Source organism: Labeo rohita, chromosome 25 (genome assembly GCF_022985175.1).
Source record: "Labeo rohita strain BAU-BD-2019 chromosome 25, IGBB_LRoh.1.0, whole genome shotgun sequence".
Classification (NCBI taxonomy): Eukaryota; Metazoa; Chordata; class Actinopteri; order Cypriniformes; family Cyprinidae; genus Labeo; species Labeo rohita.
The window spans coordinates 16,287,752-16,302,053 of record NC_066893.1 but is presented as its reverse complement, the minus strand read 5'-3'; the positions used below and the strand labels follow the sequence as shown (position 1 = coordinate 16,302,053).

General features: G+C 34.0%; 1 protein-coding gene across 1 annotated transcript in view; it reads left to right on the top strand.

Annotated features, from left to right (window-relative positions):
* Window positions 1-14,302, top strand: part of spon1b (spondin 1b) — a 96,364-nt gene that overhangs the window by 15,821 nt on the left and 66,241 nt on the right. Inside the window, 3 exon segments of the mRNA XM_051100054.1 lie at window positions 3,129-3,202; window positions 3,567-3,683; window positions 6,989-7,137. Of these exon segments, the coding sequence (XP_050956011.1) occupies window positions 3,129-3,202; window positions 3,567-3,683; window positions 6,989-7,137 (340 nt within the window).

The following is a 14,302-nucleotide window of genomic DNA, read 5'->3' as shown; positions in this document are numbered from 1 at the left end:
TGATGGTTTTGTTGACAAGCTTTGGACTCTGGAGATAAATGCCTTTCAGGTGCTCAGATGAGATGATCAAGACCAAATACCCACGGGGGGGATGTCTTAAGAAGTTTTAAGAAGAATGGATCAAGTCTTGAGCAGTCATACTATGTTGGCCAGTGTTAAAGGAGAAGTTCACTTCCAGAACAAAAATTTACAGATAATTTACTCATCGCCTTGTCATCCAAGATGTTCATGTCTTTCTTTCTTCAGTTGTAAAGAAATGATGTTTTTTAAGGAAAACAATTTAGGATTTCTCTCCATATAGTGGACTTCTATGTTGCCTGCGAGTTTTAACTTCCAAAATGCAGTTTAAATTCAGCTTCAAAGGCTCTAAACGATCTTTTTTAAAATAAAATAAAAATGTATATACTTTTTAACCTCAAATGCTCATCTTGTCTGGCTCTGTGTGTCTATCTCCTTCAACTTCAAAATCATCCTACATCACTGCAGAAGTACCGACCAGTAAAGTTGCAAAGAAGATCAAAAGCCCTTTACAAAAAAAAGTAAAAACAACGACGTAGGACGATTTTGAAGTTAGAGAAGAAAATGAGATGGGAGTTTTTCCGACCTACCTTAATAATCTTGAACCGGAATACACAGAGCTAGAGAAGATGAGTATTTGAGGTTAAAAAGTATATAAATTGTCGTTCTTTTTTCTTTTTTTTTTTAACCAATTGTTTTGCTAGATAAGACCCTTTTTCCCTGGCTGGGATTGTTTAGAGCCCTTTGAAGCTGCATTTAAACTACATTTTGGAAATTCAAATTTGTACACTGCCATTCAAAAGTTTGTGATCAGTAAGATTTTTTTTAAAGATTTTTAAAGACATTTCTTCTGCTCATCCAGGATACATTTATTTGATCAAAAATACAACAAAAATTGTAATATTGTGAAATATTATTGCAATTTAAAATAATGGTTTTCTATTTTAATATAATGTAAAATATAATTTATTAATGTGATACAAAGCTAAATTTTCATCATCCATTACTCCAGTCTTCGGTGTCACATGATCCTTCAGAAATCATTCTGATTTATTAACAATATGCTGATTTATTATCTATTCTGGATTTTTTTGATGGATTTAAAGTTAAAAAGAACAGCATTTATTCAAAATATAAATATTTTCTAACAATACCATCTTTACCATCACTTTTTATTAATTTAACAAATCCTTGCTGAAAAAAAAAAAGAAAGAAAATAATTAACTGATCCCAAATTTTTGAACAATAATATGCACTATATTATTACATAAATAAATAAATGTTGTTCTTTTTTTTTTTTTTTTTATACTGTTTATTCATCAAAGAATCCTGAAAAAAAGTATCACAGGTTCCAAAAAACAATCCAGTATTGATAATAAATCAGCATATTTGAATCATCATGAAGAAGTAATGATGCTGAAAATTCATCTTTACATCACAGGAATAAATTATGTTTTAAAGTATATTAAAATAGAAAACTGTTATTTTAAATTGCAATAATATTTCATAATATTACAGTTTTTTCTGTATTTTTGATCAAATAAAAAAAAAACTTTGATGAGCATAAGAGACTTCTTTAAATAAAACATTAAACTTTTTTCTGATCCCAAATTTTTAAACGGTATAGTGTCATCCATCTGACATCAGTGGTTCAAATATAATATCTTGAAGCTACAAGAATAATTTTTGCATGCAAAGAAAACAAAAATAATGACTTTGTTCAACAATTTTTTGCATGCAAATGCTGAATTTTCTTCCAAACTGCAGTAAATAAATACTTCATAATAATTCATTAGTCTAAATACACCTGTGGACTTGATTCCACATTTTTTACTTTATTTTGATGCTAAAAATGAATTTGACAGAGAGCCATTCAAATCTGTGTATCATTCGTTCTTTCGTTTTTGATTTAATATTGAAAGAAGAAAAACGAGAAAACGGCTCCTTTTTCCTTTTATCTGCCAAGCGATACACTGCTGAAGAACTAATGACAGCACGATTTGATCTTTGGCTGACCAGTGAGCAAAAAGGGACATTTAATTCCCGTCCACGCATAGAAATCAAATATTCAAGCTGTTTATCCATTTTCCCACCCCTGAACAAAAAACGAAAAATCAAGCTGAATTTTTGTTTTTCTGGAAGAAAAATGAAAAAGGAGCCGTTTTCTAATTTTTCTTCTTTCAATATTAAATCAAAAAACAAAAGAACAAATGATACACAGATTCATTTAGCTGTTTTCTTGCAGAGTTTGTTGCGAAACGACCTTGAAGAGAAACGGCATTCAAACATTTTCTGTCAAACAGTGCGCAAGTCTGCAGTAATTCAATAATACAAATACATCTTATGATTTGATCCCACTTTATTTACTTTATTTCTGCCACTAACCTAACAACAAAATTGACTGGCAATTCATTTCGTTTCTTTCACATTGCCATACAGGGCATTGAAGAAGAACAGCATTCAAGGTTCTTTTCTATGTCAAATAGGGCACTACTCAATTTCTGAAAGCCCAGATGAGCCAAAAACGTGTCATATTGCAGACACCTTCACATTTTGATAAGGCCAGCACCAGATTCTCTTGTAAGCCACCCACATAAAGCATGTGGGCATAGCGTTATGGTCAGACCTACCGCGTGCCACATCCTTGACTGACAGCAGCGGCAATGGGCTGTAGTGGGACAGTGGCAGGATTCGACATTGATATTCCACACGGGTCGATCTAAGCCGAGCGTGGCTACTACATCAGCGGCAGGTTTAAAAGAGATTCAAACCTCCATCTAGATGATACACTTGAATACATTTGCTTTTTCTCTAACTCTTGCTACATATTGACACGAGTTGATGTCTCTGTATGGCTTCATTTTAAAAGCGACCTGTTTAAAGCATTCAGGATGCTGACTGGAGTCTTTGAAATATGCTCTCGCGTAGAAGCATTATGCAAATGTGGAAGCCTTTTTTAAAAAGATGCATCGTCTGTTCAAACTACAATACAATTTTGAATACCATAATGGTGGCATAGTAAATGTAAAAGCTCACTTTCTCTGAACTATATCTGAAAGACAGATAAAAGGCAGAGGAGTTGGATGAACGTTGTAATGTCTTCATTACAGGGCCAGTGTTGTGCAGCGAAAAATCATTTTCTTCCAAGATGAGGGCTCACTTACTAAAAGACTCTGCGAGAAAGGTAATTTTAAAGCTGGGTTTTTCATGCACATCCTTTTGATAACATTTTTACATCTGCGAAATCTCTTTTTGTTTTTTTTTATGGCATGCTCAGTGAACCGCTTTTCTTGTCATCTGCTTTTGATGTTTCTAAATAAAATAAGCATTGTAAATGATTGTGTTTATGCATGCCAGATCAATTTGTGAAAATGTTTGTGTAAGCATGCTGTTAAATGTGCATGTGCATTGTTATGTGACAACAAAAGGAGAAGCGTAGATTCTCAGAAGTTGAATGAAAATAAGGATGTAAAATGGAAATAATGGATAAAATGCAATTGCAAATGCAAGTTAAATAATTATAATCTTCGAAATGTTGTGCATTGCAGATCCAGTTGCGACAACTGAAAAGCCCATTCAAGAGTGCTGTGCTTGTGGAACAGCTAAGTATAGAGTCACTTTCTATGGGAACTGGTCGGAGAAGGTGCATCCCAAAGATTATCCAAGTAAGAACAAACCCTTTGTGACACATTAGCACAATATACTCACATCAGTATTGATATTGTTAATTCTTCATCTTTTAGCAAGCTTGAAGACATATGTGACCCTGGACCACAAAACCAGCCTTAAGTCACTGGGGTTTATTTGTAGCAATAGCCAACAACACACTGTATGAGTCAAAATTATTGATTTTTCTTTTATCGCAAAAATCATTAGGAAATTAAGTAAAGATCATGTTTCATGAAGATATTTTGTAAAATTCCTACTGTAAATGTATGAAAACTTAATTTTTGATTAGTCATATACATTGTTAAGAACATTATTTGAAGAACTTTAAAGGCAATTTTCTCAGTATTTAGATTTTTTTGCACCCTCAGATTCCTGATTTTTAAATAGTTGTATCTCAGCCAAATATTGTCCTAACAAAACCATACATCAATGGAAAGCTTATTTATTCGGCTTTCATATGATGTATAAATCTCAATTTTGAAAAAATGACCCTTATGACTGGTTTTGTCATCCAGGGTCACATATAAAGTTTAATAAGGCATAACAAGACTAATTTTGGTTGTGAATGACTCACAATAGATGAAAATACATTTGTCTCAGCCTAATGATATAATTTATGTGAATGGAATCAAAAGATTTGAATCATTGGGATGAATCAAAATCAGAAAGGGTGTTAACTGAAGTAAGTGCTAAAGTGATGTCCTAAATAAGTACTAAAATGACTAAAGTTAAAACTAAAATACATATAAATAAAATCTAAATAGATACACTACCAGTCAAAAATTCTTGAACAGTAAGATTTTTAATGTTTTTTAAAAACGTCTCTTCTGCTCACCAAGCCTGAATTTATTTGATCTGAAGTACAGTAAAAACAGTACAATCTGAATTATTTTTACTATTTAAAATAACTATTTTTCTATTTGAATATATTTTAAAATGTAATTGATTTTTTAAAGCTGAATTTTTAGCATCATTACTCCAGTCACATGATCCTTCAAAAATCAGTCTAAAATTTTGATTTGCTGCTCAAACAACATTTATTATTATTATTATTATTATTATGCGGAAAACAGCTGAGTAGGTTTCTTTGATGAATAGAACGTTCAGAAGAACAGCATTTATCTGAAATAGAAATATTTTGTAACATTATAAGTGTCTTTACCATCACTTTTGATCAATTTAAAGCATATTCGCTAAATAAAAGTATTCATTTTTATAATTCTATTTAAAATATATATATACTGACTCCAAGCTTTTGAATGCTAGGGTGTGTAATGTTACAAAAGCCTTTTATTTCAAATAAATGCTGATCTTTGGATCTTTCTATTCATCAAAGAATCCTAAAAAAAAATTCTCTGTTTTAAATATTAATAATTAAAATATTAATGTTACTTGAACAGAAAATCAGCATATTAGAATGATTTCTGAAGGATCATGTGACACTGAAGACTGGAGTAATGATGCTGAAAAGTTAGCATTGATCACAGGAATAAATTCAATTTTAAAATATATTCAAATAGAAAGTAGTTATTTTAAATAGTAAAAATGTTTCACAATTTTACTGCTTTTGCTGTATTTTGGATCAAATAAATTCAGACTTGGTGAGCAGAAGAAAATTCTTTAAAAAAAACATTAAAAATCTTACTGTTCAAAAACTTTTGACTGGTAGTGTATTTAAAAAAACAAACAAAAAATGACTAAAGCAAATAACAAATTTACTTAAAAATAAACTGAAAATATAAAAATAAATAACATTCACTAGTTTATTTTGTAATTTATGTACTGTATCAAATCAAATGTAGATAAAGTTAAAAATGTAGTTTTTTACTATTTGTGTCAAAATGTTATTTTACATATTCTTATATTATTAATTATTAATAAATTAATAAAGTATGAAATATCAGATTTTGTACAGAAGACTATGACACAACATCTGCTTTTTATTATTATTTATTTTTTTTTTACACAAATCTAAGTGTGAAATGTGCGTATATGAAAGAAAATGAAATAATAATAAATTGTTTGTAGGACTGTCGCTAACGATTATTTTGGTAACTGAGTAATCAGTCGATTATTTTGATGATTAATCGAGAAATCGGAAGCTTATAATACTTTTTTGTAGTAATAAAAATAGACCTAAGCAAAAAATAGCCTTTAAAATGACTTAAAATACATATAAAATAGCAATGAGACAAAAATAATTAGTTCAAATAAAGTATCAAATGCAAGTAATCATATGGTTTTATCAAACAAAACTGTTAAAATACATAATGTATTATAAACAATAGAACTAATGTACATTACGCATTATAACAAATGACTGTTTTACACTCGCAATCTAATACCTGTTTAATACTGATTAAACAACATTTAATTCAATGTCTACTTAATCTTTAATATTTGGACACTTCTCTGTGACAGAAATGCTACAGCCACTGTCATTTCTTGTGGATATATATATGTGGACATCAAAACATGTAAACTCAGAGCGAGGGTTTGAGCTTTTATTTTCTGTAAATGATCTAAAAATGCATTTCATGGATTTCCGTCCGTGGAATGCACCACTATTTTACAGGTTATATGACACAAGGGCAAAATGCAGTTGAGGATTTTTTAAAATTGAGTCCTTCAATCATGACAGCCCTAATTGTTTGCATTTTCCATGTTCTGTTTCAGTTTGAAGTCTAGCTTCGACCAGCATATAAGCGTAACAGGCCGAAGTTATACACACTCCTATTTTTTTAATAAACTGCAAAAATGTCTTTTTAACAGTCAGTTGCTACAATTGAGTTTTAAAGAGCATTGAAAACACATTCTTCATATACTTTGGTGCCACACTGATTTTACATCCAAGACTTGAAAATTTGAGCAAAGTGGCTCGCAGAAAGTGTGGGAACATAGGCAGAGGTGGCCAGCAATGTCTGTTTCCTGCAGCTCGGTTCGCTAATATAGCAGTCAGCAGGAGAGCTGGTTCGTTACCTATGTGTGTGGCAGCAATGATCCAATCTGTTATTTATTGTCTGGCAAGCAGGCAAGACTACAGCCCGGGCCCCGATACTTCGTGAGATAAGAGAAGCCGGGTGGATGTTGTCACATAGCGCACTGCTGCTAGTTAATGGGTCTGTGGAAACAGACGTTGATATATGCGGTAGGCTCTTTAAAGAAAGGCTTAGATGTGTGAGGACACACACTAGCGAACAAGTTACTTCAGAAGTGCAATTAACTGGGAGGATTTAGCATTACATAAAGCTGCAGCTCAAAAGATCTGTTGTTGTTCACCGCTGTTGTTTCTGTCCCAAAGGACGTGCTAATCATTGGTCGGCTCTCATTGGAGCATCTCACTCGAGGAGCTATGTGTTATGGGAGTACGGAGGATTCGCCAGTGAAGGAGTCAAGCAGGTGGCTGAGTATGGATCACCAGTTAAAATGGAGGAGGAGATTCGACAAAAGGTAGGCCTTCTGGCTAAGTCAGACGAGATGAGATATCAGGATCAGACAGATAGAGTTCAACTCAAAAGCTAATGTTGAAATAATTGCTCGACTTTCAGGCCAAGATGGCTTTTCTCGGGATTAGCAACTATTTATCCGATTGATCAGATTGAATTTAAACATTTTTCGTTGGCTAGGATTAGGCTCATTACATTTCTGATGCTTTTTCAAGACGCTGTTTGTTTAGGATTATTTTAAACCTAGCCAAAAGGAACCAATCTGAATGAAGTAAATGAGTGTGTGTTTTTGAACAAATCTTTTTGAAGGGATAGTTCACCCAAAAATAAAAAATGTACTCACCCTCAAGCCATCCTAGATGTATATGACTTTCGTCTTACAGATGAATACAGTCATGCTCTGGTTCTTTCAAGGTTTATAATGGCAGTGAATGGGTATTGAGATTTTGAAGCCAAAAAATGTGTCCATCCATCGTAGAAAGTACTCCACAGCCTGTGAATTGATGTGCTTGTGTAAGAAAAATAGCCATTTGTAAAATATTTTTCTTATGCAAACACATCGATTCACTTCAGGAGGCCTTTATTAACCCCTTGGATTCATGTGGAGTACTTTTCATGGTGGATGGATGCACTTTAGTGGGCTTCAAAATCTCAACACCCATTCACTGCCATTATAACACTTGGAAAGTTCAGGACATTTTTAATATAACTCCGACTGCATTTGTCTGAAAGAAGAAAGTCATATACACATAGGATGACTTGCGAATGAATAAATCATGGGATAAGTTTAATTTTTGGGTGAACTGTCCCTTTAAGGGATTGAATCATTTTCTTTCTCTTCTGCTGACACTAAAATCTCCCTTGTGAAGTGCATTTGCTTTGGTTGCTTAAAAATCAGCTCTAGTCGACCAAATGGAGGACAACGAATCAATCTGCATTATTGTCTTTGATTAAAAAAGAGCTTATTGTAATTAAAAGCTATTTCTTCACCGTTTAGTTGACTTAAAGTCATATACATTTTAATAAAGGCATAACCAGACTAATTTTGGATGTGAATGACTCAGTGATTCAATGATTGATTCAGTGAGTCACAGTAGATGAAAGGACATTCGTCCTCAGCCTAATGATATAATTTACAGAAAGAATGAATCTTACTGGTGAATGGAATCAAAAGATTTGAGTCACTGGGATGAATCTAAATCCCCAGTGCTGGAAGCAATGAAGTTTTTCATCTCTAATAATTGATCTAAAGTTTTGTCAGCACCCACAAAATCATATTTCATTAGCTTACTTATTGCTTTCACTCCATCAAAAGTTGCTTGGCACTCATTTTATGTTTCTGAAGTTCCCCACGCACTCACGGCGTCGGAAATAACATGTCAAAGGTTTATCAGTTAACGGAGGGCTCTGTCTAGCATCTTAATTAAACACATTAGTCAGTATCAGCTAATCTTCACATTGCTGTAATTTAATGTTAATTTCCGCCTCTTGAAAGACATTTTAACAATCACATGCAGTCTCAGACGGAAGGTCATTTAGCGGCTTTGTAGGAAGGTGTGCGCAGTATAATTCAGCGTTAACACGTCGGGCCGCCTCCATGAGGATTTTAAAGGTCACCTGGGAAAGGTTCATACCCTACATGTTCCCATTTGTCTTTTGCACAATGCACTGTAGGTGGATTCACAGTGCACATCTTGACACATCTCAAATTGATGATCACAGAATCTTTTTGGCTTCACCCACATGCAAATAAGGCATTTTGTTTTTGAGCAAATTAGTTTCTAATTAAGTGTTGGGTGTATATATATGTATGTAACGAATACTATATTTTTACTATATTTTTTATGAATAATTAAATGTTATATATGCTGTCAGTTATTCATAAAATATATAGTATGAATATATTTGTCAAAAATAAAAAACTGTTAGTTTTGCAGTATAAAATGTATTCTTTATTTGTACAGTTGACGTCAAAAGTAATAAGAAATAAGAAGGATCATACAAAATGCATGTTATTTTTTATTTAGTACTGACCTGGATAAGATATTTTATGTAAAAGATGTTTACATATAGTCCACGAGAGAAAATAATAGTTGAATTTACAAAAATTACCCTGTTCAAAAGTTTACATACACTTAATTCTTAATACTGTGTTGTTACTTGAATAATCCACAACTGTGTGTTTTTTTGTTTAGTGATAGGTGTTCTTAAGTCCCTTGTTTTTCCTGAACAGTTTAACTGCCTGCTGTTCTTCATAAAAATCCTTCAGGTCCCACAAATTCTTTAGGTTTTCAGCATTTTTGTGTATTATATTACAGAAGGTTCAAATGCTCACTGATGCTTCAGAAGGAAACCCAATGCACTGAGAGCCGGGGGGGTGAAAACTTTTTGAATTTTAAGATCAGGGTTAATTTAACTTATTTTATCTTATGTAGCTTCTGAAGGGCAGTACTAAATGAAAGAAATACGTTTTTTAAGCAAAAAAATAGAAAAATGTACACGTCTTCATTCAGTTCAAAAGTTTTCACCCCCATCTCATCATCAGTGAGTGTTTGAACCTTCTGTAATAGTTGCATATGAGTCCCTCAGTTGTCCTCAAGTGTGAAAACATTGATCAAAAAAAAAAAAAAATCTGATTGATCTGTTGGAAAGGTTTCAAATACACAAAAATGCTGAAAAACCAAAGAATGATCCATTAACATTTTGCAGATTCTGCAAGGTGTATGTAAACTTTTGACCGTAACTGTATAAGGAGTTATGTCATGTGTATAAAATATATTATGTTTTATTAAATCAAGCATACTTCTGCATCATTGCAATATCAAAGTGAGAAAGATGATTCACTTCTGAGTACTAGATCATAAGATCTCTCATCAGTTTTCTTTTTTCTCATACAGTATTGCTAGAGGGTCTTTGATTTTTGTTGATTGTCTTGGGGCATGGCTGACGAATTTACCCACAATTATTTATTGATCTGTGCTACAGGCACTTTCGTGCTGTCAACATTTGTTTCGTTTGGCATCGCAAACAAGTACATTAAAAGACCTGTCTACACAGTTCTTCCAGCAAACCAGAAAATTCACAAGTAGTTTAAACAAGTTCAACAATGAAAAATCAATATTAAAATACAAAGACACATAGTGCAAGAGCACCAAGACACAACACAAAAGTGCAGTACGCAAAGCCACCGGCCAATAGACCTGCCATTTATAATTCCTTTTTGGAAGGCCTCAACTGTCTGTCATTCCAGAATTGATTTTGTTTTCTTCTATCTTGTCCATTTATTTTACAGCTCTTTTGTGCTTTCAGGGCTTTTTCCACATGCTTGATCTCCGTTCTGATACTGTTGGTTGGTTTTGCCTGACATGATCATTCATCTTTTGAGGTGTTGCGGACACTTTGTTACACCAGTAAAGGTGAATCTGTCTACAGGGGCCCTTTGAACTGATTCGCTTTGTGCCAGCTTTTTACTGTTTTTTTTAGCTTTTAGCAAATTAACTTTTGGGGATCATTCAATAATCTCAAAAGATTTGATGTGCACTTTGCTGTTTGACTTTAAAGAGATAGTTCACTCAAAATAATAAATTCTGTCACCATTCAATCACCCTCATATTAATCCAAACTTTTTTCCCTGAGAGATAATTAAGATGTTTAGCACAATTTTCACGCTGTCCTTTTCCATAAAATGAAAGTAAATGCTGACCACAGCTTTAAAAATGACAAAAAAATCCCCATAAAAGTATCATAAAAAAAAATGTCTTGAAATATAATAATGACTTTTATGATACTTCCATGGTACTTTTTGGTACTTCTTGATAGTCTCTGGTCACCATTCACTTTCACTGAAAGGAAAAGAGCATTATGGGTATTTTTCATTTTTGGGTGTACTATTCCTTTAACATGTTTACATTTGTATTGCAGCATACTGATAGTTTTAAAGCTTTTAGCATAAAATGGTATTTCAGACTTCTTTAGCGTATAATTTTCCCCGCTATTCGCCTTTAGGAAGCAGCTTCCAGAAACTTTGCAGCGCTACTGTAAAAAAATCAGTCATCAAAGCCTTCTCCAAAAACCATCACAGTCATTTACTGTCATTTTTGGCAGGCATCATTTCACCATTAGGCACATTGCTTTCGGGAAAGCAATCGCAGAGCATTCTCAGCCGAAAAGAGCCGTGCGGATAAATATTTCAGTCGTAGATCACGTTGCTGCAGCTGAGTCTCTTCTGAATGCCAAATTGCGACAATAGACAGGAGTCAGTAATACGTATTCAGCAACATTGCAGAGAAGCTAACACATGTTCTTTTGTAAGTATGGACTAGCACAGTTTCCCTCAGTATTTCAGTGGAATCTCAAAGCCTGACCTTAAAATGTGGGGGGAAATAATCCTATAATGAGCTAACGCTTATAATAGGCTAAAACAAAACAGCCAGAAAATATCGCTCTAGTGATAAATTATACTATTATCTTGTTTACGACTGCTTGCTCAATGGCTCCAACCTGTAAAACTAAAGTCAGGTAGAAGCACAAAGTCAAAAGGTCTTTTAAAAGCTGTAATTTTCTTTCCTGTAGCTGGCGCTTGGACGGAGATGTAATCTTTTTCTAGTCTTTTTTTATTGCTAGGCCGCGGAATTCAAATCATCTTTTTCCCCCCTCTTTTTTATGATGATTAAAATATGTAATTTTCGTTTCTCCCAGAGTCCCCTGGTGAATTTTGACCTTGAGCTTACGGTCCACATTTTCACAGACACGTTTAACTTGGAATAAAAATTTGGAATAGCATTATAACATGCTTCAGTTAGTTAATGAGGTGAACGTCATGATTACAGAGGTGTCATAAAACTGACTCTGGGAAGGTCAGACTGTTTTCAAGCTTTTGGAAGATATCAGACATAAAAAAAACAGTACGTTAGGAGGTTCTGAGGCAGTTTCTTAGCATTTGTTGTCCCAACTTAGCTGTTATGTCATTATGAATCTTATTATCATCTCATCTCGGTGATGATATATTTATCCCGCAATCTATCAAAAGCACAGTGTGAGGCAAATGGGAAAGTGAATGAAATGTGCGTTGCAGTGAGGAAGAGGACAGGATGCTTAATGCTTTAGGAGCACTATGATGTACATAACTGTGAAATTTCCATTTGTGCTAACAGTATGGATGCTGTCTATTTACATGCTAAATACGCTGCGAGAATCTTTATTTTGCTGTATAGGTGGGTGTTTGTTTGTGCCTCTTAGCTGTCTCTGTTAATTAGTGTCTGTATGTGCTAATTAAACATTGCAGCATTGATATGAATTTGATGTTTAGTTTTTGTTGACCCACTGAACATCAAGTGCTTCTTTCCTTATGTTAATTGTCAGCTGAAGCTGTGAAGCATCTACTGTCATAACTGTTTTTCGATCTGTCAGCTGTCAGCAGCAACTTAAGTTGTGAAACTGTTATTGAGAAATTTAATGTTATTTAAACAACTGTGTCACCAAATATAACATATGCACAATATGTGATCTTGGACCACAAAACCATTCATAAGGGTCAGTTTTTTTAAATCAAAAGCTAAATAAATAAGCCTTCCATTGATGTATGTTAGGACAGAACAGTATTTGGCCGAGATATTTGAAAATCTGGACTCTGAAGGTGCAAAAAAATCAAAATATTGAGAAAATCACCTTTAAAGTTGTCCAAATGAAGTTCCTAGCAGTGCATATTACTAATCAAAAATTAAGTTTTGGTATATTTATGGTAGGAAATTTACAAAATATCTTCATGGAACATGATCTTTACATAATAACCTAATGATTTGTGGCATAAAAGAAAAATCGATAATTTTGACCCATTTAATGCATTTTGGCTTTTGCTACAAATATAGCAGTGCTACTTATGACTGGTTTTGTGGTCCAGAGTCACATATATTAAAAGGGTCATGACATGAGAAATCAAATTTGCTTTGATTTTTTTGGCATTTAAGTGGTCTTTGTACCATTAAAACATCCTGCAAGTTTCTAAAACGTTCTCCTCATAATAAACAAAAAACATTCATTTAATCAAGCTCCAAAAACAGCTCGTTTGGATTTGAGGTGGCTTGTGACATCACAAGGGTGCAAACATTTGCATAAACACCGCCTCCAGGGCAGGACGTCAACGAATAGTCATTATCTCACCGCTGGCCCCACCCACTTGCATTCAGTTGCTCAGTGGCTGACACTTGTTTATGTTAAATGCGAGCGTCGCGTTGTGTCAGTGCAAATAAAGCCCATTATAATAACTGCCGCTATTTTGTTTACACTGGATACAATATACAGATGCACATTCAGTTCCACGCACTTGAGTCCATCGACAATAGGATAAATGAAGAGTGAAGAACATTTGCTTTGACACATAGGTTTTGGTTTAAACCAAGTGTGCCGCACGAGTCCTAAAAAAAAAGTGAAGCTAAAGCGCCTCGATCGCTCCCAGGTGGCCGGCTGCAGTATAAGTCATAAACCCCGCCCTCTCCATGTAATCTAATGATGTGACATGAACTAAATAATCAAATTATACTTTAAATACATTTTCCCAAAGGTGGTTTCCTTCATTTGAGGTAGTTTTTATCATGCTGATGTGTGTGCAAGTGTTCGTTTTTCTAAAAGGATAGTTATTTGATACTATAAAAACGGTGTGTGGTGTCATGATTGTGATCTTGCGATTGGGTCTGCGGGAGTTTGGGTGGGAATTTGATACTGCGACTCCACTTCATGACTCTACTACGCAGACTCAGGCTCCAAACGAATCTCTACTGTGCAGACTCTGGCTCCAAATGACATAATTTACAGCAGCCATACTGAGATGCTTTGGCTTCACTTTTCTGTAGTATGGAGACACGTTGTCCATCTTTTTTTTACAGTCTATGATTTAAACAGGTCATTTGCATCTTTGTACAGACATCAGAAAGGATCTCAGCATCAGAAACAAGCGGATGGTCTATTTTAAATGGCATCCTGGATCGTATCAAAGGGTTCTATGTTTGTTCAGAGCATTTTGTTTTGTAAACAAGGCACAATGTAATGGAGAGTTTGCGAAGAAATCAGGGGTCGACTGATATGTGTTTTTCAGGGCTGATAATGATTATTACAGGTCAAGTAGACCGATAACTGGTATTTGGGACCAATATGTATGTCTGGTCTTAAAATTT